Source organism: Lynx rufus, unplaced genomic scaffold, assembly GCF_022079265.1.
Source record: "Lynx rufus isolate CCGP_SWC_20201006 ecotype Redwood Valley unplaced genomic scaffold, mLynRuf1.p SCAF_13, whole genome shotgun sequence".
Lineage (NCBI taxonomy): Eukaryota > Metazoa > Chordata > Mammalia > Carnivora > Felidae > Lynx > Lynx rufus.
Window position 1 is genome coordinate 26,975,100 of NW_025814827.1, and position 23,120 is coordinate 26,998,219.

General features: G+C 38.9%; 1 protein-coding gene across 3 annotated transcripts in view; it reads right to left on the minus strand.

Moving 5' to 3' along the window:
- Window positions 1-23,120, minus strand: part of SLC12A1 (solute carrier family 12 member 1) — a 102,057-nt gene that overhangs the window by 14,587 nt on the left and 64,350 nt on the right. For all 3 annotated transcript variants that reach the window (XM_047074463.1, XM_047074462.1, XM_047074464.1), the window contains exons 17-21: window positions 19,320-19,460; window positions 16,685-16,791; window positions 12,918-13,000; window positions 3,023-3,166; window positions 35-166 (exon numbers count right to left, since the gene is read on the minus strand). In XM_047074463.1, the coding sequence (XP_046930419.1) occupies window positions 35-166; window positions 3,023-3,166; window positions 12,918-13,000; window positions 16,685-16,791; window positions 19,320-19,460 (607 nt within the window). The remainder of the gene's footprint in view (window positions 1-34; window positions 167-3,022; window positions 3,167-12,917; window positions 13,001-16,684; window positions 16,792-19,319; window positions 19,461-23,120) is intronic.

Genomic DNA, 23,120 nt, shown 5'->3' on the forward strand with positions numbered 1-23,120 from the left:
TGCTCCCTAGTGTATATTCTGGAATTGTTTTTACCTCCGTCATCAAACAACCACCACACATCAATTGTGCCTTTTCCCTGTTTCTTTTTAAATTGGGTGCTGGCTTCCACTAGTTTCTGGTTGAACTCCCCCACGTGCATTGACTGGATTGTGCTCATGCTGCTGTCTGTAATGAAAGAAAAGTGGTATACCTATTGGTCTTTTGAAGAAAGAAACAAAATAACTTGCCAATAAATCTATTCAGGAAAATAGAGGAAGGGTCATGAATTTTAAGTGTTTTTATAGCTATAGGTAAACAGTGAGCTATGAGAAGGGGAGATAAAGGTCAAGTCCCACAGTAATTTAGGTTACCTTCAATAGTCCAACAAAATATGATATTGGTTTTATGATTACAGTTTTCATTATAAAACAGTAGATTATTTTCAAGTTCTTAGTAATCTCCAGGGTGGAATTTATTATTTAGACAGGTAACGATGCTAAGTTATCTGATACAATAGCCAAAAACCCCCATTTTACAAAATTTCAGATATAACTCAATCATATTTCAAATTTACTTGAAACTAGAACATGTGGTGATTGGTTTTCTAGAGATAAGCAATAGAATCAGAACTATTTCTTCATTAGAGCATTCAATGAGTACAACTGGTATAAATTCCATGAATGTCTGCATTATGAAAGTGGCTAGGGACCAAATGCATCTTGACTCTATGACCCTTTGGACCTAATGTCAGCCTGGCTTGCTCTCTGTTTTCAAGGAGACTCCTGAAGCCAAGGAAAAGCCAATGAATGAGATGGAGCTCTATGAATGAGATGAAAAAGCCAATACGGAAAGACAAAATTCCTTTACTAGAGTTATAGATAAGGGTGCACATAAAGTACTTAAACATTTTTTTGATGCTTTTTCCACCCTATCAAGGATACATTGAAAGTCTGCTAGGGAATGAGGCCAGTTTGAGCAGGACCCTCACTCCTATTTGCCAGTAGAGGTTTTTGTTGCTACACTGTATATATTATTTCTCATTTCCATGTCTTTTAAAGTTGTGACTTTATTGCTCTATTTCAAAGAGATGATGTCAGCCAAGTGCTTAGAGTAGGGCTGACAGCTGCTTCCGAGCTTCCTCTCTGATCTGAGAGGTTCTGAAGATGCTTTGTTCTGTCTTTTGCGGCATCCATGTTTTGGGCCTGTCAGTCCTGAAGCAATTATCTTACATTGCTTCTATCTCCCTAGGACTTCTGAGGGAGAAAGTAAATATCTTTACAAAATGGACCAAACTCTGCTCCCACTTACATGCAAATCACAGCATCCAGGGGACTCACGCATTAGTGTCTGGAGGTAGGGTTTGTCCTGATCTAGAACTCAAAAGAGTTGTCAACCAGCGAAGGCCCAGAGCAGTGAAGGGGCCTACTTTAGAGCTGCGTTTGAAATTTTGGGTGTTGGAAATAAAACATAACATCATTTTGCTTTTCTGAGCAATGAGACATGTTGACTTTCAGAAGAGTACCTCTTTGCCAAAAGATTTGTGATGCAGAAGCAGACTTCCAAAATAAATAATAAGTCCCTTCTCATTAATAAGAACATTGATGCTTCCCTCCTCTGCCATCAGCTAAAGAATAGTATTGGGCTATGACTTCTGACTTTTTCCATTGCTTTTCGAGACGGTAACTAACATTGAAAGACTGAATGGTAGAGCAGATTCAATGAATAGTTAACATGTCTCATGAATAAACCAAATAATTGAAAAGGAAAGAAGATAGTTAGAATCTAGATGGTCTTATTCTAATATTTACATTCTGAAAGTCCTGATGTACCTCCAGCTTTAGATTCAAACACATCATTTTCCTAGACAATGTCATGTTAAGGTACATAATATATTATAAGCTTTCCCATAGCCCATGGAATATTCCAGAAACCCGAGGGTACTTCCAGTATTTGAAGGGGGCAATGTTTATATTTTATGTTATAAATATGTTGTAAATATGTTGTAAATATATAAAAATATTGTATTACAGGTAAAATTTCATCCTTGGACTATAGTAGGAAAACAAGCAAACAGGTCCAAACTTTTTCCAGGGTATTAGAAGGCCTCATTGAAGAACCTCTTTGAAAGAGGTCAAACTAGCCTATCAGCCTGCTAAGGTGCAATATGGATCTTGCTATTTGATGTAAAAACCTCCCAGAGAAATAATCTTTTCTGGGCCTCATACCAAGTGACTTCAGTTAAGTATAGGATTATTTGTGTACGTTAACATTATAATTTTCTACCAGCAGAGGTCGCTGTGGACCTCATTAAACTTAAACCCATGGTTTTTCTGGAAAGAAAGGAATTTCTTATTTACAAAAAAGTTATATATTTGAATCACCTATTTATAAATTTTACAAAAAGCTCTAATTCTGTGGTCTTTCGTTACTGGGGTGTATATTGGACATTCAGAGGTTGAGTGTACCTCTCCGCTGAAATCTACAGGTAATTGGTATTAAGAAAGTTCCCAGTCCAGAATTCAGGTTTGTGATAAAGATAGCTGCTTTTTGAAACTAGGGTTCTAGCTGGATCCCTCATTTACCTGTACTAGTTAATTTAAGTCTCCTTAAATGTCTGCAAGGTGTGTGTGTGTGTCTGTGTCTGTGTGTGTGTGTGTGTGTGTGTGTGTGTGTGTGTGTGTGCATGTGTACAGATAAACCCATTTGGGTATTCGTTCTTAAATTTCTATCCCCTTTCCATTTTAACTAAGAAATGTCTATTTTATGGCACTCCAATCTGCTTAAGCACTTCAGGACTCCCAGACCAAATATTATTATTTTAAAATTAAGTTTTTACACTTAGATGGTACAAAGGGCTTAATGTTATTGATAAATGACAACAATGTCTACATTTTATCTGTGCTATCGTCTTGAAAGAAATGTCTTTCAGTCCTGAGCTACACTCAATGCCCTCAACATCTTAGATGCTGACTTCTGACCCCTATAGATACTCAAGCAGTGGCTCATTTCATAATCTTTCTTGCAAATTTGGAAAGCACTTACCTTTCTTAGGCGTTGGCTTAGTAATGTTCAATTGGCTGGCTTTTTTAAACAAGCCTCGGATGCCTCCACTCCCTTCTTCACATTCGTTATCTTTGATAGTGGCTTCCAAAGCCAGCCGCTCCTGTTCCAATTTCTCTAATTCATCTAGTGAAAGAGGACAAAACTCACTTACTTAACTCAGTGACAAAGTTTCTAGGAGCCATCTCATAGACTATTTTAATATAAACGTGGTGGATATGCAATAAAATTAACATCATGTGATTTTTCCATATGATTATTAAAAGGTAATGCATATCAGTAAAGTATATTCAGAAAGTAATAACTAGCTTGGAAAAATATCTCTATGTGTTGTTATAATACATGAAATCACTGGGCTTTTTATTTGTGAAGGCAAGGGAGGCTATTTAATGACATCTTTATTCACTTCTGGCAAAAACCAAAATGCCAGATCCATTGTACATAAGATCTTGTACACTGTATGCCACTGATTTACTGACCTAAACTACTGTGTCAGATATTTTACAAGTAGAGGTGACAAAATTACCAAAGTATACTGGTATATATCAGGCACCCAACAATGCCTCCTGAACTGCAACGTAAAACTAGACAGCAAGAAGTAAGGAAAGGTAACCAAACTTTATAAAGGCTTAAATAAGCTCCGAATAGAAATTACAGTGAAAAATATCCACTAACAATTCTTTCTGATAGGCAAAATACTTTCTGGAATGAGTGACCAAAGGGAAAGAAAGAAAAGCTGAGGTTTCTGTGTGCCTGTCCGAGTTCAAATTGCTAAGAAGGGTCTCACAACACTCGAGTCTGGAACAAGAGTCAAGCTGTGCAGCCTCCTGTCCAGGGCTTAGACCCACTTTCCAAGCTTTGATGTTGCATCTGACTGCCTTTTATCTTTTTTGGATTCTGATTGTGACGAAAAATTCCTAGCTCCTATGTAATGCCCTGCATCCCTCTCTGACCTCAACCTACATTGGGTCAGGGTAAATAAGACTTTAAAAGCAGTCATGGGACAGTGCTTAAAGAATGATGGGCATTCTTGCTTACAGTGGGCAAGGTGGCCTCTTGTCAGATCCCCTCATCTTCTTGCTTGCTGAGAACAGAGCCTTAGAAAATGAGCAGTGTTCCGAGGAACAGAGTGGAAAACCTAGATTCAGTGTTACAAAACACTGGTAGGGCTTCTGTAAATGCCAACCCTTGGAGCCAGTTGCCTTATCTATCTGGGAAGCGAAGCTATACAAACTCTAGATTTATCAATTATGTACTAACTAAATCTGTCAGGACAGTCACATCCCTAGACGGTGCTGTTATTCAGCTACACAGAATTGTCTGGCCTCTTTCCAGGTCTTAGCAATTAATCTTTTGCCAGTGGCATGAGATTTAAGGTCAAATCACCCATGTGATTTCCCCAAAGCCTCAAAGGTTCTCAAGATCAGCAGCTATAGAAAATCTGAGAAATTAGACTGATGGTATTAAAGCTCAGACAGGAGTTGCTTACCCCTGACTTTTGAAAGGTGAACACAAGCTGCATTGCACTGGAGGTCATGACCCATTACAGCTATGCTGCTGGCTTTATGTGACATTAAGCAAGTCATTGACTTTTCCTATGCCTCTGATTTCCTATCTGTGAAATGGAAAATTGTAACCCTTCCCCTTTCCCACTCTCCCAGCTTTGCGAAAAGAACAAACAACAGTTTCTGCATGGTACTTTGTTGCTCCTTAAAGACCAAAGCAACGAGTGTGTTCTATAGGCAGTGTATTTATGCAACTTCTGGAAATGGGCTTAGTCATGCAAAGCAAATTGAGTATTTTGAGAAGCCTGGGAGTTATTTTAGCACTTACCATTTATTGCGCACTCTTTGGGTGCCAGGGATTGTGCTGCATATTATTCCTTCCCAAATGCTTCTGAGATAGTTGCTATTGTTACCCTCATTTTGAAGATGAAGAGACTGAGGCTCAGAAAGGTTAAGTGATTTGTCTGATGTCACCCCGAAAATAACAGGGTTCAAATCCAAAGAGGTCTGCTTGACTCCAGATCCTGCATATTTCCCTTTATGACGACCTCTTGCTGTTTGCTCATTACTATTATTTCAGACTTGTCCCTTTAACCTCCAACTCTTCATCGTCAGATGAACCTGGACACTCTCAAGCACGTGGTGTAATGTCAGGTTAACTGCCCTATGCTATGGTCCCTCAAATGTACCATATAAAGGGAGGATCCTAAAGACACAGGTATAGGCTGTCCCAGAGCAGCCCCAAAGTATCATGCCCCTTGCTTTCATCTACTGTTTGGGGGTGCTGTAGGGGCCAGTTGAGGGATCATCTACCCTTTGCAGTCGTCCGGAAGGCGCGTATTTGTGTGCGTCTTCGGGGGCAACTGCCAGGGCCATGCTGGGGAAGGGTTTCTTTTGCTGTACTTTTTTGGCAGACTCCAGCACACCCTGTGATTAGACACAAGTTGCCACATTCTTTGTCCTCTAGTTTGGACAAAGGAGGAAAAAAGATAAATCCTCCTTTGTAACAGAGTCAGCTGGCTGAATGAACTGGGAGCTACTCCAACTATTTGCTCAAAGGTATGTACACAGCCCATCCTGGACAGAGCAAACTGCAAAATCCCAGGCCCCAGAGACAAAACCAGACTTTGCTTGAATGCGTCAGATTCCGCGGTCCCCTCAAAGACAACAGACAGAGGCCGACGGAGAGAGTCTGTTCTAAGGGCTAAAATCTGCTTGCTTGGCCCTCGGATTTTCAGATCCACACGGTGGTCTGCTCACTTGCACAGTGACTTTGCAAATTCTTATTAGAGTTAATTCTTAATTATTCCCTTTGTAGGTGATCTAAGGGCTCCTCCTGTGCAATCCATCCTTTTCTAATTTCAGTGCTAAGCAGAAGTGACGGTTTGATTATCTGTTCTGAATCATCTATCTGGTGTACAGCTTGCTTCTGTTCACATGCGAGTCAAGAGTGGACTTTGTGAAAACATTTCTTTCAACAAGAGTACTCGCCAGCTGACTTGTGGAAGTGTGCCATTGGCCACAAAGGGGGGGTGAGCCAAGGGAGTATGAATGGAGAGATATAAACGGATTTCCATGAGCACAAAAATAAAAATTGCTCATTCCCTCACGACTGCATCTGTGATGTTCAGGATTCACAAAGCCCTTTCCTCATAGTCTCTTATTTGATCCCAACACGAGTACGGGGAAGCAGGCAGAACTAGTGGCATTCTCCCCATTTTACTGGGAAGGAAACTTGAACTCAGACAGTTCAAGGTTGCACACTGGTGATGCAAGCCTCCTGCTTCCAATTCTAGCTCCCTTGTTCCCATCCTTCCTCAGCAATAGGCCCTGACTGCCAATAGCTGCCTGTTGAAGAAATCCACAGTCTGCATTTTTTTGAAGAAGCCATCCCTAAATCTCTCAATTAAAGAAATTTTTATAATGCTCTATATGTCCATGATACTCTGCTTCAAACTTTATTCCAGTAGACATAACTGCGTGACCTAGACTAGTTTTAAGAAACATGTTTTTTTATGCCCTCTAGACTGCAAATTCCTGGAGGGTAGCTTATTTCATACTTCATCACCTCCATTTATTGAGAGTTTATTTTATGCCAGGTACAATGCCAAGTACTCTGCAGGTATAATATCCTTTAATCCAAAACAATACATCTGTGAGCTAGGGGCTATAATTATTTCCATCGGAAAATGTGAAAAGTGGGACACAGAGAAGATGAGTCATTTGACTAAGGTTACACAGCCAGAAAGTGTCAAGCTGGGATTTAAACCCACGTCTGACTGATTTCAAAGTCTTCACATACTGCCTCTCACAGTCTCAGCTGTGCCCAAACCTCCCTCCTCGTGCCTACCATCACAGTAAACACTCAAGAATAGTTTGTTGGGATAAAAGAACAAGTCAATGCTATTCAACACAGTTCAATACAGTTGAAAGTATCTCTATAATGGAGGGAAAACAAGTGAACTGTGGTCACAGATGAGCATGTGTAAAATTATGTGGAGGGGGGATACAAAAGACAATGTTGAAAAGGAGTGGGGTTAATGCCATATACAGAGTTATAGAAAGAGGACATAATAGGGGCTGTTGGCCCAAACCAGGCTGGAATGTCACAGAGGGTAGGACAGGCAGGACTGATCAGAAAAAGGAGAGTCAAGAGAATGAGTCCTTTCCCTGGAAAGACCCACCACCTGGGCATCAGATGGGAATTTGAATCTTCCATAATAGATAATTCTATAGTCTATCACAATTTACAAAACCACAATGCAAGAGAGAGAGAGAGAGAGAGAGAGAGAGAGAGAGACTGAGAGAGAGAGAGAGAGAGAGAGAGAGAGAGAGAGAATAAGAGCCTGCCTTTCTCTCATTCCAAGATTAAGAGAGTTTCTGAGGTTCTAATGATGGAAGAAAAAGCTTAGACCTTTCTGTTCTCTCACTTGAGTGGATTTGTAACCAATTCCTCAGATATAGTCCCAAACAGTTCTCATGGAGAGAACAAAGAGTGACCTTGTTCCATGTCTTCATGCAAATGCCAAAAACACTTGAACAGTAGTTACCTGTTTTCAAGTCCTTTATAAATTGATTGTATGATAACCAACGGGAGTGACTATAGTTTGAAATTCAATTTAGTTGTCAAGATTGCCTCAAATGTTCTATCCCCAGTCTTTTTTTATATATATATAGAGAGAGTCTACACATTACAATTCACTTTGAATCTCAAGGATGGAGAACAGTCAATTATCTGACAGCAGAAAAGGGAACAGGGAAACCCACTGAGGAATCGCATCGCCTCCCATTTCACAGCATCCTTTCTCTTTATTAATTATTAAATTATGATTCTTTCCTTGGTCAATCAATTCAAAGCTGTAAATGCTCACATGAATCAACGTGACTTACCCCAGATGAAGTCTCGTTGAATTGAAGGCAGGAAGCAATCCTGCAGTGGTCGTCTTCCAATCAAGTAATTATTTACTACCCTGCCATCTGTCTTTATTTTGCTAAGCTACTCCATCAGACACAGCAGAATCCCCATGCTCGGAGATGGTCATAAATCGTGTAGTACTTACATGGAGCACTTGACCGCAATATATTGCGGATCACGTTTCATCATTTTATTCCTACCAGTGCAATTTGGACTCTTTGTTGTAGATGGCAAACTTGCTAAATACCCCTGGGAAGCTAACAATATGAAATATTGCATTTTTTTGTGTTGTCAGGCAATAAATTAATTTATTAAGAGAAACTGTCAGCCATCAGTATTGGATGAGTTGCTGCAGTGTACAAGTTAGAATGTTATGAGCATCGATCTTATTTATATGAAAAAGTTATTCTCCTCACATAATCCTGTGACACAGTATAGAAATAATTGTCATTAGCTGGTAAATTACCTATAAAGCTGATTTCTATTCACTGCTTTATTAACTACAGTATATGGGCACTCTGAATTGCTAATATTTCCTTTAAATTATAATCTGTGATGACACTGTGGTGCCTGTGTTGGAAAAGCTATGATGATAATCATTAACATAGTATAATGCAATACTTAAGATTTATCAGGCTCTTATTAAGCCCTATATTACAGTATAATATAATGAAACACAAGCTTATTTCTTCCAATTCAAAATCTAATATGAGGGTGGTGTCATAAATTACATAAACTTCAAAACAATGCATGGAAATGTGGCATAAAGTTAATTTCTATCATTATGCTGTTGTTTTTCTGCATGTTCTTCATGTATAACACTTTTTTGTTTACCCTAGATAATTGGTACTTATAATTATTTTATTAGCATCCAACTGTATTTTTCCTTTCTTGAGTAAGAAACAGAAATATTTCAAACATCAAAGTTGATATAAATTGGATACATCCCTTGGGAAATTAAAAGGGGATGCAGTTCACTGCCAGGATTCTTTCAGAAATACTACAAAATTTGCTTGCTGTATTGCCTTACAGGACTAAATTGATGGTGCATTTTGGTGGATGGAGCAAGGAAAGGGTAGGAGTGATATTTTCCAGCTACCATCTCATCTTTCAGCCTGAGGAGATCAACATAACATACAAAGAAAATGTGTAATCTTAGTCATTTTCCTCTCTAGATCTCCTTCTTAAAATGTAGACTGGCAGTTTCAAACAGACACAGGTTTGAATCTTACCTCTACCAATTGCTAGCCTTGTGAATCTTGGGTAAACCTCAACTTATTACCTGTTCGCTGGGGCAAAGATAGTATACTCTTCATAGGGTAGTTGGGATGACAAATGTTATGATATATGTGAACATGAAGCATAACACGTGGCACAGAATAAGTGCTAAAAATGGTTAGGGGTGACTGGCTGGCTCAGTAGAGCTTGTGACTCTTGACCTCGGGGTTTTGAGTTCAAGCCCCACACTGGGCATGGAGCCTACTTAAAAAAAAAAATGGTGGCTCCTGTTGCTGCTAATGTATTAAGTTCTACCAGAAAAAAATATAAATTAATTATGAGCACTGAATGAGAATTAGTATATCTTTCTGCAGATGTAAAAGATCCATAAAAGAGAATAGGGGCATAAGACAGGAAGCCCGAAGATCTCTTTGCTACATTTTTGCACAGGATAGATTCTCAGCTTTATCTTTTAAAGCTCTTCATACATAATCATAGAGTATACATATCACACAGTGGTTCTCTATCCTATATAAACGCTTGATCTTCAATTTCTTCTTCTCCCTTACAATACACTGGATTGGCTGCATCAGGAAGTTCACCTAATCCTCTTACATTGCCTTCTGTTATGAGGGAGACAATCATACATGGCCAAATAGAATCTGGACCATCAGGCACTGGCACTCTCAAATCCCTTTCAGGCTTTTCCTTCCTGATGAATCAGTCAACAAAATCCCGATCCTCCTCTACCTGGAGACCAAATGCCCCAAGAGAAAAACAGGCAACTAGAGAGCTTGCTATACCTACAAAGAGAATTGACACTATTGTGCACAATCGTTCTCAATTTATCACTCTACACTTATAAATCTACATACCTAATCATCATTCCTCAACTCTTTTGCTCTAATTTTAGAAGATGAAGCTTTTTTTTTCTGTTTCAGACCAACTCTTCCATCCATGCCTATCCCATGATTCATCCTATTCCTCCAGAATCTTACTCCATGGGTCATCCTTTGTTTTCATTTCCATCTTCAATCTCTCCCATTATCTTGGGCCCATTTCCTCAGTGTGAAAACATGACCCTCTCTTGCATTCTAAGGTCAACAGGTCTTCCTCTGGTAAATCTCAATCTCTTTCCTCTCATTTGCATCCAAACTTCTCAAAGTGGTGGGCCACATCCATAGTCTCTGATTCTCACCTCAACCCACTCCAACCCAGATCCTGCCAACACCACTCTACAGATAAGATTTTCACTCAGATTATCTGTGCTGTGTCAATTGCATTTCAGGAACAATCTCACTGATATTTCCTGCTGTATTTGACAATGTTGATGATTCTTATTTTGAGCACTCTATTCCCGTAGCTTCTGTGACACCACAGATTCCTGGTTCCTTTATCTTTCTGAGGGCTCCTTTCCTGCTCATCCTTTGGGGGCTTTTTCCCTGTACTTTGGGGCTCTCAACTACATGCACTCTTTAGATTTTATTTTCCAGTGTCATTGTTTCAAGTTTTACCTTAACTATGAAGTCTCCTGTACCAATCCACTTGGGTTGCCATAACACATACCACAGACTGGGTGCTTAAATAATAGACATTTACTTTCTCATAGTTCTGTAGACTAGAAGTCCAAGAAAAAAGTGTTGGCGGGGTGGTTTCATTCTGAGGCCTCACTTCCTGGATTGTAGATGGCTGTCTTCTTCCTTTCCTCTGTGCTTGTCTGTGTGCTAATCTCATTTCATAAGGACACCAGCCATATTGCATTAAGTCCCACCCTTGTGATCCTATTTTATCTGACTTACTTCCTGAAAGACCCTATCTCCAAACCCAGTCACATTCTGAGAAATTAATTCGCTACAGAACTCTGGGGGAACATAGCTTGGCCCATAACATCTCCTAAATGTGCATCTCCAGCTCACACTTCTCCTTTAAGACCAGGACTATCTAACTGCCAATTGGACATTTCCGGTAGAATTTCCCACAGGAGATTGTTTAAAACTAAACCAGGAGATTGGCTTCATTAAACCTACTCTTCCTCTTGTGTTTCCCATTTCCACAGGCAGTATCACCATTGATGCAGTCAGCCAAGGGGTCCTTTTTCACTCCTCCCTTTTTCATATCCAACCAACCCCCAAATGCTGCTCTGTGTGTCTTCAAAGTACTCCTGTCCTTTCCTCTCCATCCCTAGCTCTAGTTCAGGCTGTTTCGTTCTCTGCCTTTGATTTTTACAAAAATCTTTTTGATTTGTCTCTCTGTTTCCATTCTAGCCCCTGTAACTGAAAGAGTATGAGATGTAAACCCCAATTTGACCACATTATTCCATCACTTAAATCTCTTCAATGGTTCTGCACTGTCTTCAGATATTTCTACACTTTTTAATATGGCAAATGAGGCTTTTAAAATCAGGATCTTATATCAGCAGCCTCAAATTTCACTATTATCTGCTTCATACTTCCTACTTCAGTAACCTGAATCTGCTCTGGGTAGCCCATATACCCCATCCTTCCATAATCCTGTGTATTCACACCTTTGCTTGATGCTCTGGTCTTTGTCAGGAATGCTGTTTCCCCAACTCATTTCTCTTTCGCCCAACATTGCCTAGTTAACTCTACTCATCCACTAGATATCAAATCTAAAGTAACTTCCTCCAGAAAGACCTCTTGGAGTAAGATGTCCCTCTCTCTTCTCCATTATACTCTACAAATATACTTACTAGCACACTAATTAGTTTTGGTCTACCCAGCACCATCATTTACACCATGTCTGGTACACAAGAGACACCCAAAAAGTATCTCTTTGTTTTAGTGTTGGTCATCAGGGGACTCTATTTTCAAGTTCATCTGAAGAGATAAGTCATGAATTAGTGCCCTTTCCTAATATTTCAATGACTATTTAGATGTGTCCTTTATCTCATTCATAAGTTTAAACATAAGTTATAACAAAAAACTAAGTTTAAACATAAGAGGGTATGTTTAACCTCTTAAGATTAAACAAGTATACTGGGGCACCTGAGTGGTTCAGGCATTTGAGCATCCGACTTCACCTCAGGTCATGATCTCGTGGTTCTTGAGTTCGAGCCCCACATCGGGCTCTGTGCTGACAGTTCAGGGCCTGGAGCCTACTTTGGATTCTGTGTCTCCCTCTCTCTCTACTACTCCCTTACTCACACTGTGTCTCTCTCAAAAATAAATAAACTTTAAAAAAATTTAAAAAACAAACAAACAAGTAATCCTCTAAAGGGAAAAAAGCAGAGTTACTAATCTGAATTAGTGTTTCGGCCTCGGACTTAGATTAGTGATTCACAGCATGATACATTCAGGCTCATTTCCATGTTGGCTGAAAACCAGATCATAGACTCTTAAAAACAAAATACATGGTTTTTTGAGGAAAGAATTAATCTCTATTTTCTCAAACATCTTGCAGAAATTAATTCAGCAGTTTATTTTACCAAAGGTGTTTATTTTCAGTGATGCTGGCTTTGTAGTTTTGTGATAAGAATAATAATTTATGACTGCCCTGGATTATTCCATATTTTATTTTGCAGGACAAAGGCGGTTTGTGTTAGCAATGGAGAAAACACTGGGGAAGTGTATACACCTCAGGTCAGCACAAGAACATAAGCTCTATCATTAGGGGGTTTTGTCTGTATTGTGCACTGCTCTATCCCCAGCACCTAGAAAAATACCAGGCATGGAGTAGGTGCTCAATAAATATCTGTGGCTCGAATAAAGAAAGTACATACCTTGCACTTGAAGAACCTGAGAGATGTCAAACCCTTGGCTGATTCTGACTATGACCACACCAATCTCAAAATCAAATGCATCACTGAAAGTGAAAGCAAAGTGGTTATTTAAATGACCCCTTTAATCTTGAGGTTTTGTACTAATAGTAAGAGAGTCTAAGATTCTCAATTCTAAGATTTTAACATAACTAAACTATGAAAATTCACTTGAGAATACAGCCAAGAGCTGATGCCTTTTGTTAGTTTGTTTTTCTCCCTTTATGCCTTTTAAAAATGTATTCTGGATAAAGGTAACTGATTCATTTACTCTGGAACCAATTTATTCAAATAATACTGTCACCTAGAATTTTGATTAAGAGCTTGTTACATGCTTTTAAAATAATTGTTTCATTTCTAATGTAAGCAAAACAATCACTGAAATATTTAGAACAGAGAGTTTCTAGGCTGCAAAGACCCTTTGAAATTATCAGCCAAATCCCTACTTATGGAGAAAGAATCCTACAACATTTCTGACATCAAGTTCCCAGTTAAAAATATCTCCAGTTCCTTTAAGGAACTTTCACCATTGACTTTGGGCAGACTGTTTGAAACAATGCTTTTTCATGACAACCCAATGCCGTTGGCTGTTGTGCCTTCTCTACACTCAATCCAATAGAATTAGATTTTCTAGAAGGAAAAGAAAGGCTCTCTTTCTTTTATCTCTGTTCTTGTAGAATATTTTTTTTTCTCTGCTCCTAAATATGGGGCAAACCAATTAGTACTTTGAGTTCATTAAAAATTTTCTCCTTGGGGGTTCCTTTGTTCAGTCTCAAATGGATCGGAAGCCTAGGACCCTTTCCATAGAAGGTCACCCTCTACCAGAAATCATGCAGTTTGTGATTATCTTATATAGTCAAACAGGTTTCTGATAGCCAAAGTGAACCTGAATTTTCAAATAATGATATGAATAAATTCAGTGTAATATGAATATCCATTCAAAATTCAATCTATAAGTGATCTTCACTTAGCAACATAGACCTAGCAAAAGTCGCCACAAAATAAATTCCTGATAAGTCTTGTTTCTAATTGTCCTTGATTGTAAAAAGGAGACAATGTGTTCCCCAAAAAATATTTGGGTTCTGTGCTAGGAAGAATAATTTTAGACTTCCCAAAGACATCCACATTCTAATCCCTGGAACCTGTGAATATGTTACTTTATGCCGCAAAAGGGACTTTATGGATGGGATTAGCTTAGAGACCTTGAGATGAGATTAACCTAGATTATCTAGGAGGGTCCAGTGTAATCACCAGGGTCCTTAAAGTGCATTTGGGAAGCAGAAGAGGAGGTGAGGGCAATGTGGTATGACCCATCAAGAGCTTTGAAGATGGAGGAAGAAGGCCATGAGCAGTGGACTGCTCTAGAACCTAGAAAGGGCAAGGCTGGGGAATCTCTCCTAAAGCTTCCAGAAGGGAATATAGCCTAGCCTACACCTCGATTTTAGCCCAGTGAATTAGTGTCAGACTTTTAACTCACACATCTGTAGGCTATTAAATTTGTGCTGTTTTAAGCCACTAAGCTTGAGGCAATTTTTTATGGCAGCCAATGAAAACTAATACAGATTCAAATTAAAATTAAGCCATACCTAAGAATATTATAAACATTTAAAATCTTTTATCTAAAGAAAAATTATAAAATTCTATATTATTGTAATAATGCCCCCATGTTAACAGTAATACTATGCTTTACTCTTACTCACAAAACCAATCAAAATAGTTAGAAAGGGAAATATAATACAGTATGGAGGTATGATGGTCTTCCCTTCTATATTGACCTCACTGCTGTGGTAGTAAGGTCATTTAGCCTTACTAAGCCAGCTAAGTTTTATACTAGTATAAATTTGAGCCACCGTAACACTGAACTTTACTACCAATAAGACCAATTTGGTATAAAATCCAGAAGTCTCCTTGGCCTAATATTATTGGGTTTGATTATTTTGGTCCCTTTAGATTTCTAGAATGTTTCAAAGGTGGGCACATTGGAAGATGACCCCAGATAATTTTGTATCAATTAATGGATACTAAATGACTGATGGTTTACATATGTCTTATTTGCTTCAATACTTTTTTCCCCCAAAGATGAAGATGAAATTTCTTTCCTCTCTGTCCCCCTTTTTTTCCCAGTGGTAAAGATGAAATTTTATTTTAGTATCTGGATAACAGAGAGCAGCTCTAATCTATTTCCAAGAATGGTCAGCAACTGACTGTTTCTGAATATATCAAAATGCTGGTTGGTGAACATGGTAAAATTCTACCCTCATCACCTGCTTTAGCCTTAACATACTGAACTTAGGGTATCACCAGGGGCCAAGTGGCAGCATTTGGCATCCAGACTTTATACCTTCGGGAAACACAATTCAGGAGAACGCATTTAGTACACAAGTTCCCCATGTTAGAAGGATTGTTAAGTGAATGTGTTTGGTCAGTAAACACATACAAATTTCAGACGATGAAAATTATTTTTTTATACTTCTTTTCAATACACTAAAACTAGAATGCTTTTATAATGTTCCTTAAATCTCTCCCAAACAATGATAAATACAATGCTCATTCTAGCAGGGGCCAGGACATAGCCTGGTATATAAGAAGCACTGTGAATACATGTGCTTGTTTTGAAGAGGTGAGGGTTTCTTTCCTGTGTATTACAGACTTTTAAAGTTCAGCCAGACTTCTCAGGGCACATTCCCTACCCTGTTGTATGGAATCAGAGCAAAGCCAGACTCCAGATGGGAAATATTCCATTTTCAGAGCTTTTGACAAAAGATAGCTGTTAGCACAGCTAACATTGCCCCCCTTGAGACAAACATGGCTAAATATTTTCAAGATGGGAAGAAAGGCTCAGTTTTCTAGAATGGTCACTAAGGGTACTCTGAGCCTTTCCATATGTGTAGACTTCATTTTCACTTATGCAAAAGAAAGAACCAAGCCAGGTAATACTTTCGCTATACATGTACTATTGGAGGCAGCATAGCATTTTGGTCATGAGCTTAAACTTTGAATTTGGATAGTCCTGCGTTGGAATTCCAGCTATGTCACAACTGTCATTTTCTGCATGTTACTTAATTTTTAATGTCTGCATTTCTCCTTATAAAATGGGAACAGTATTAGCACTTACTTCAAAGTCTTCTTGTGGGAATTAAATGGGATAATTTGTGTGAAGGACATTAGCCTGGTGCCTGCTAGTCTCTTAAAGACTATCATTATGACCCTTGTCCCAAGACTTTTCCAATATATAGATACTAGATGTCATGTCCCATTTAAAACTCACTTTTTGTCCTTAAACCAACCCAGAGACACTGATATATGAAAGCCTTATATCAGCAAAGAGGCATCTGAGGCTCAGGGGTAGTAAACTCCTTATCCAGGGCTCAAAGGAGACGATGACTGAATTGGGCACACCAGCCAATCCAAGATTCCAGGTGTTTTGAAAGAACACTTCCTTCCTTACCTAGCTGTCCTTTGCTTTTAATCTTATGAATAGGTTTTAAGACTGCAAATCTTAATAATTACCTTTTTCTTTGACACCAAGTTTCCTCCACCCTGCTTCCTCTGACACTATGATCCCCTCAAGTTCTATTATTGGCAGTGTTTCTTGCACTTTGGTAAAGAATTCAGAGTACCAGGGGAATGTCTTCTTCTCAGGCAATTTAATCTGGTACAACAGCACCTGTTATGTACTGCCCTGGTTAGTGGTTTGTAAACAAGAACACGTCCTGAAAGCCATCACTTACTGTATGATTCCCACATAGTTCTCAATCTCTGTCAAGGGAGCTTTCCTCCAGTTTTTTTTATATCCGATCACCAGAGTGTTGGGTTTCATTCTTCCTAAGCCCGAGGCCTAAACAGAGGAGATAAACACATGGGCAATCCTTTCCAGACCAGGAAACTACCACTGCAAATGAAAAATAATGTCCAAAAGAGCACTGAAGTAATGTTCTGAAGATTCTGAAGATTAGATTACATTTTAGAGCATGTCCTTCATGCCCGTACCCAAGCATAAAATAGAAAGATTAGTTCTAAATCATCTCAGCCATAAATGGATTATAGATGACAGAAATGTAGCTTTTCTAAATTAGCAGTCATTTGCATTTCTTCTGACACACTCATTAAAATGGTTCAATAATTTAAAATCAAGTGAGGGTCGGCTTAACCGTTGGCATGCGTGTTGTAACTTAGTGGTTCAAAGCTCATTTCCACCTGTTTTACCCATAATGTCATTAGCAATAAAATCCATGTTTGGAAAATTCTAAGATACAAGGATCACTGAAACTCGTACTTGTATTATTTATCGAAGGGTAATGGCGCTATGTCTCTAGGACCTAAGCTTCTTACCTGATAGTATCATTAATAGCCATCTTCCATATCAGGTTTCACTCCCCCCCCCTTTAGATGACAGGATATGGCTTCCAGTTAATTAAACTTAATTTGGCAATAGTATTGAATACCTATTAATTACAAAGTGTTATGTCAGGTGCTGTAGAAGATCAGTGAAGCATATTCTTTGGCCTTAAGGAGCTTGGAATAAGGTGAAGAAGGCAAGATACACACAAATAATTATAATTCAAGTGCACATTCAGTAGGAACTCATATGGAAGCATAAGGGAAGAAAACCTGAATTCTAGCTGTGTCTTCATGGATGGCTTCAGGGGAAAGGTGCCATTCATTCCAGATCTTGCAGGTCAGTTAGAGGTTGACAAGCATGGAAAAGAGAGCAGTGGGAGTGAAGGAAGAACACTCTGGGTCACAGGAGGAGTGAAACCAATGACCAGAACAGAACACATTAAAGGGGACAGTGGCGAGCAGGAGGAAGCAGGCATTGATGGAGGGTTCCTGAAATAAACTTTGCCTCCACATCTGTTGTGTTTCTCCTAGAAATGTCCAGGTGGCACGATAACTCCTTACAGCCATCGTTTGGTGCTCAGCAGATACACGGCAGGATGGAGCTTGTCTTTTCTGTGACTACAGTTTGGGGATGTGGTCATTTGTACCATAAATTCTTAGAAGCAAAGAAGTCTTCATCCAAAATGGATGGTCATAATGGTCAGTGCTTCCCTTTAATACCATCCTGTCTTTCCCTTTGTACCCCACTTTTCTTTAAGGAAATTCAAGTGAAAAAGCTTTCTGCATTGTCGAATGTTTTATGCTTTCTTCTGGATTAATATAAGACTTGCTTTCCAGTCCTGTGTCTTTTCTCTCCCTGCTTATTTCATGTCAGACCACCCATTCCTTATTGAAAATTTTATTATTTCACCAATCTTCCAAGATAATTTTACCTTAAATGTGTAACCTTCCCAACATATTTCACCACAGGGCTCCTGAAAAGTAACTCACTAAAGACAATCAGCTTCTTAAAATGACACCTATTTCCATGGTTTGGCAAATTAGTAACAGGTGAAAGGATGCTCATTGGGGGTAATAGGTCATTCAGAAATGGCTTCTGTGTGCAGCTACTTTGCAAGAGTTCTTCAGGAATATAAGAGACGGGAATATACCAAATACTCTTAATCTCCAAAGTAGTACAGTTTATTTTTTCTCTCCTGACAGCATAAGCATCAGTGTCACCTGGACGTCATCCTGAATTTTGTCATTCCTGTAAACGGTAACTCTGAAAGCAAATACATCATTCAGTACATATAGAATCAGGGCTTTCCAACCATATTAAAGCCAGAATGATTAGAAAGCCAAGCCCTACAGTTTCTTGGAGTCTCTTGGATTGTTTGAAGAATGGTTCACCATTCTATTATGATCAGAACTGGGGAAAGACTCTGTGTACTAATTATGGAAGGGGAGAAAAAAAGGAAAGAATAAGGGAGAAAAAGATAAGAGAACCAAGGGCTTCCGTGTTGAGCCACAGAGATTATTACATTTTACTCAACATTCTGGAAATAATTTAGGAGGATAGGGAGATTTTTACGCCCAGATCACCATGCATTTATTTAGTCGAATCTAGCAGCTTGCCCTCGCGCCATTCACAGAAGAAAAAAGGAGCAGAATGCCTGACTTGAGTATTGCTATATGCAGTATGAGATGCAAAAATAGTTTGAAGTTTTAATAGGATCCTGAATGTCGTCAACCATCAGAACAAATTTGCATTTCAATAAGTGTGGGGACAGAATGTATGCTGGTGGCCAAAGGCAACCTCATTTCCCATTTCCAGCATATCATCCATAGTTCATTGTAATAGAACCTCTCTGCTTTTGTTTTAGTTTTGCCTCTCCTCAGGAATTCGAAATGAGTTCCTTAACCATCTGCATTGATCTCTGATGCTGGGCTGCCTAACGGGAGCCATTCACTTTGGGAGCCTCATTAATAGCGAGTGCTAATTGTCTTTTGCCTCCGTACTCATTCCCTCAGTGTCAGCCTTACCTGAAGGAGACTTCGGACACCATCTCTGAAACAGTCTGCTGCCACTGCAGCATAAAAAGCCTTGATTTTGTTCTTGATAAGCCAGGCCTGCTTTTTTGCCATGCCGCTGTTCATCTCTTTAACACACAGCTTGCGCGGTCCCTGTACGACATGATGAAATATTGGTTAGAAGCCCTGCTATTATCCATTGCGCTGCTGTTGTTTTCTAAAGGACAAAAATAGCCAGCAATGCCCCATCGAGTTAAGAAGTGGGAAAGAGGGAAAAACACCTCACTAAACAGGGTTCACGTAGACTCAACCTTTTGGAGCAGGCCTCTGCTGCTCCCATCATTCACTTTCCACCCAGAATGTCCAGATGCATTAACACCTGTTTAATTAACTGCCTCATGCCAATGAAAGAAAGAGCTGAGGGCATCACGGCACAGGAGAAAAATACTGAAAATGCGAATGAAGAAATTCAGGATAAATACACAATCAACCTTTGACTCAGTAGCAAGAGGTATGTTTAAGAACACTAAGGAAATCTCAGCTAGACCCCAATTGGAAGAAATGGGCAGAGATCTTGGCAGTCAGAACATGGTGGGTTGCCACTTTCCTTGTGTAATGTTGACCTACCCCCATCCAAATAAATTAAGATTTCCCTCTCACTCAATGAATTTCATGGGAACAGAAGTTCATATACCTGTGGCATAGGAAGAATACGGGAGCTTAATAGAGAAGAAGGTAGGTATCGTGGTGGTAGATGAAACATTTTATAATTTTAAGACTTGAGCTCTGGAAATTCATTTCAACTAAAAATTTGATTCTTTTTCTCCTTCCTTACAGGTCCAAGCCAAGTCTTTTCTTTGCAAGTTTCAAATCACCCCTAAAAGTGTTTCTGATGATCTATAATGTGCCTGATAGGATATGAATCTATTTTCCTAGGAAATTCTTCCAACTCATGAACAGATTAGGTATGTTGTTGAATTGTCTTAGATCTCTTACAAGCTACCTAGGATCTTGACGAAATGCCATGTGTAGGTCTGGAATGAGGCTTAAGATTCTGCATTTCTAACAAACCCCCAGGCCATGCTTGGAGTCACAGTCTTAGAGGGTCTTTCACTAGAGAGAAAGGGCTTGGGATATATGAAAAAGATACCAGGATTTGTGGTCTGCAGAAGTGGTTTCAAATCTAAAATTGGCCGTTTGGAAGAAGTTAATTATTTCTGAGCGTTGCTATAATTTTCTGAAAACAGGGATAAAACCTCTAGCCTGCAGGGTTGTTTTGAGCAGTAATGATAAAGTGCCCAGTCTGATGTCTGGAATATAGTAGGTGCTCATTCAAAGTTGGATGATTTTTATAATCTTAAATGAGTTTTCACAATCTTGTTGGAGCCCCAGACCTATTTCTACCACTGTGTTTGTTCTATGACAGAGTTTTGAATTGGGAGCCAGAGGCACTGGCTGGCTGATACCCTGGTGTGTCATGTGCCTTTTCTTGGTGTGGGTTCTACATTTTAAAAATAAGGCAATTGTCTGGTTCATCACTGTCCAGTATGATAGCCCTTATCCATTCGCTGTTGAGCATTTGCAATGTGTCTGCTCCACACTGAGATGTGCTGAAAATGTAAAATACACACTAGATTTTGGAGCCTTAGGATGGAAAAAAAGAATGCAAAATATCTCATTATTATTTTTTATATTGTGCATATTGAAATAATAATATTTAGGATGCATTACATTAAATAAAATGTATTAAACTTAACTTTTCTTGTCTCCTTTTACTTTTTTGATGGCTGCTAGAAAATTTTAAGTTACATATTATGTTTCTATTATGCAATACTAGACAATCTTTGGTCACTTCCATTTTAATATTCTATTTGAAATGGATCAGATTCGTTATGTACTAATTTTAGTATTTTTTCTAGAACTTGCCAGCTTTTCAGAAGACTTGTCAAAAACTTTTTAAAACAGTTTGGGTGGGGGCGCCTGGGTGGCGCAGTCGGTTAAGCGTCCGACTTCAGCCAGGTCACGGTCTCGCGGTCCGTGAGTTCGAGCCCCGCGTTGGGCTCTGGGCTGATGGCTCAGAGCTTGGAGCCTGTTTCGGATTCTGTGTCTCCCTCTCTCTCTGCCCCTCCCCCATTCATGCTCTGTCTCTCTCTGTCGCAAAAATAAATAAACGTTGAAAAAAAAAAATTTAAAAAAAAAAAAAAAACAGTTTGGGTGGCTTACATTAAAGTTACAAAACAAGAACCTTCAAAGATGATGGGTAAGTAAAGATACAGGGAGGACAGTTATTAAGCCAGAAGACCTAACCTAAAGAAAGATATGCCATTATGGATAAAATTGTGCTTAGGGTTCTAGAATGTCCATGCATTTTGAACCATTAGTTCTCTTTGGGCACTCTAGACTCCATCAGCTGCAAAGAAAGAAGAGATATTTTTTCAGGGAGGCTCAATGGTAACAGTATCCATGTGACAGAAGAACAACCAACAGCTAGAAAAGGTATTGGGCCATCAGTATATTGAGTTGTACCACAATGACTGTGCACCCCTGGGGAAAGTGGCATTGATTTAAATAAATGCAGTCTAATGTATGTCTATTATTGTTACAAAAATCCAGATTAAGCATTAATTGTGACAGAAAGATGTACTTTAATGCCTAAATTTGCCATATTGAGAAGTCATAAAAATATTTCAGACAGAATCTCTCTTTGCTAAAAGCGATTATAGTATCATTGTAGCACACTTACTAATGTGAGGCAAGGCTGCAATACAAATGTAGTAAGGAAAAATAAGCTAACAAAGAGGGAACACATACTGGAACATAATTACTCTCAACATTCAAATATGTCATAGTCACAAAAATGGATTTTGCCACTCAATTAAAATATTATAGAGATTAGCTCAGTTAGGATCCAAAATATGAATGCATAAATTAATTCAGGATTTGAACAAAGAAGCCCTAAAAGTCTTGTACGTATTATAACTTTGACATTGATTGAGAAAAGGGTAAAGAAATTCTAATTATTTAGTCTGGAGAAGTAGTTGATGGGATGCTACCTCAAATAAATGAATATTACGAAAAGAATTTGCGAATGAGTTCCAACATCATTAGGTCAAATAGAGAAATTTGGGCCAAAAGCAATGTTCTTTCCAACTTTCATTTTTCAAGACACTGAGAGTCTTACTGCTCTGTCTTTGCTTTCATTGCCGCTTTGGTTGGAAGTGTGGGAAAGAGAATTTTTCCTTTCCGATTTGGTCCGTATTTCATCTCACCATGTGCCTAGTGCCCATTCTCAGGTCATTTCATTTTTCCTGCATTGTGCCATTTCACTCTCTTATGAACATCATGACAGAGCCTCGATGACTAAAGAATAATAGAAGCATCTATAAAAATGCATCAACTTGGTGGTTGTGAACATTGAGACGAAGAGGTTGAAGATAGAAGAAAAAATGAAAACTTCAGTTTCCTCTGGTTCATCTGTGATTGAACTGCCCTCTGCTTTGCCAGAGTTAGGAGTTGGTTGTGTTCCCTGAGTTTTCTGAAGAGTGTCTTTGAATTCAAATAGAGCTTTAGGTTTTATTAAGATGTTTTCTAAATTTTAAGAAAAAAAAAGAGAGAAAGGAAAACAGTAAGGGTGAAATTCTGTTAAAAGGGGATCTATGTAAGGAAACTGGTCAAAAGCTATCTGTCATGTCCTTTACCATGAGAGGAGAGCAGGACAATCAAGGTTTAAGGAATGTGAAAGAGTAGGCAAACATTAATCAAAATAGATCTACATCTTGGCACACTTATGTGAAATGAGTAGAAGAATGCCAA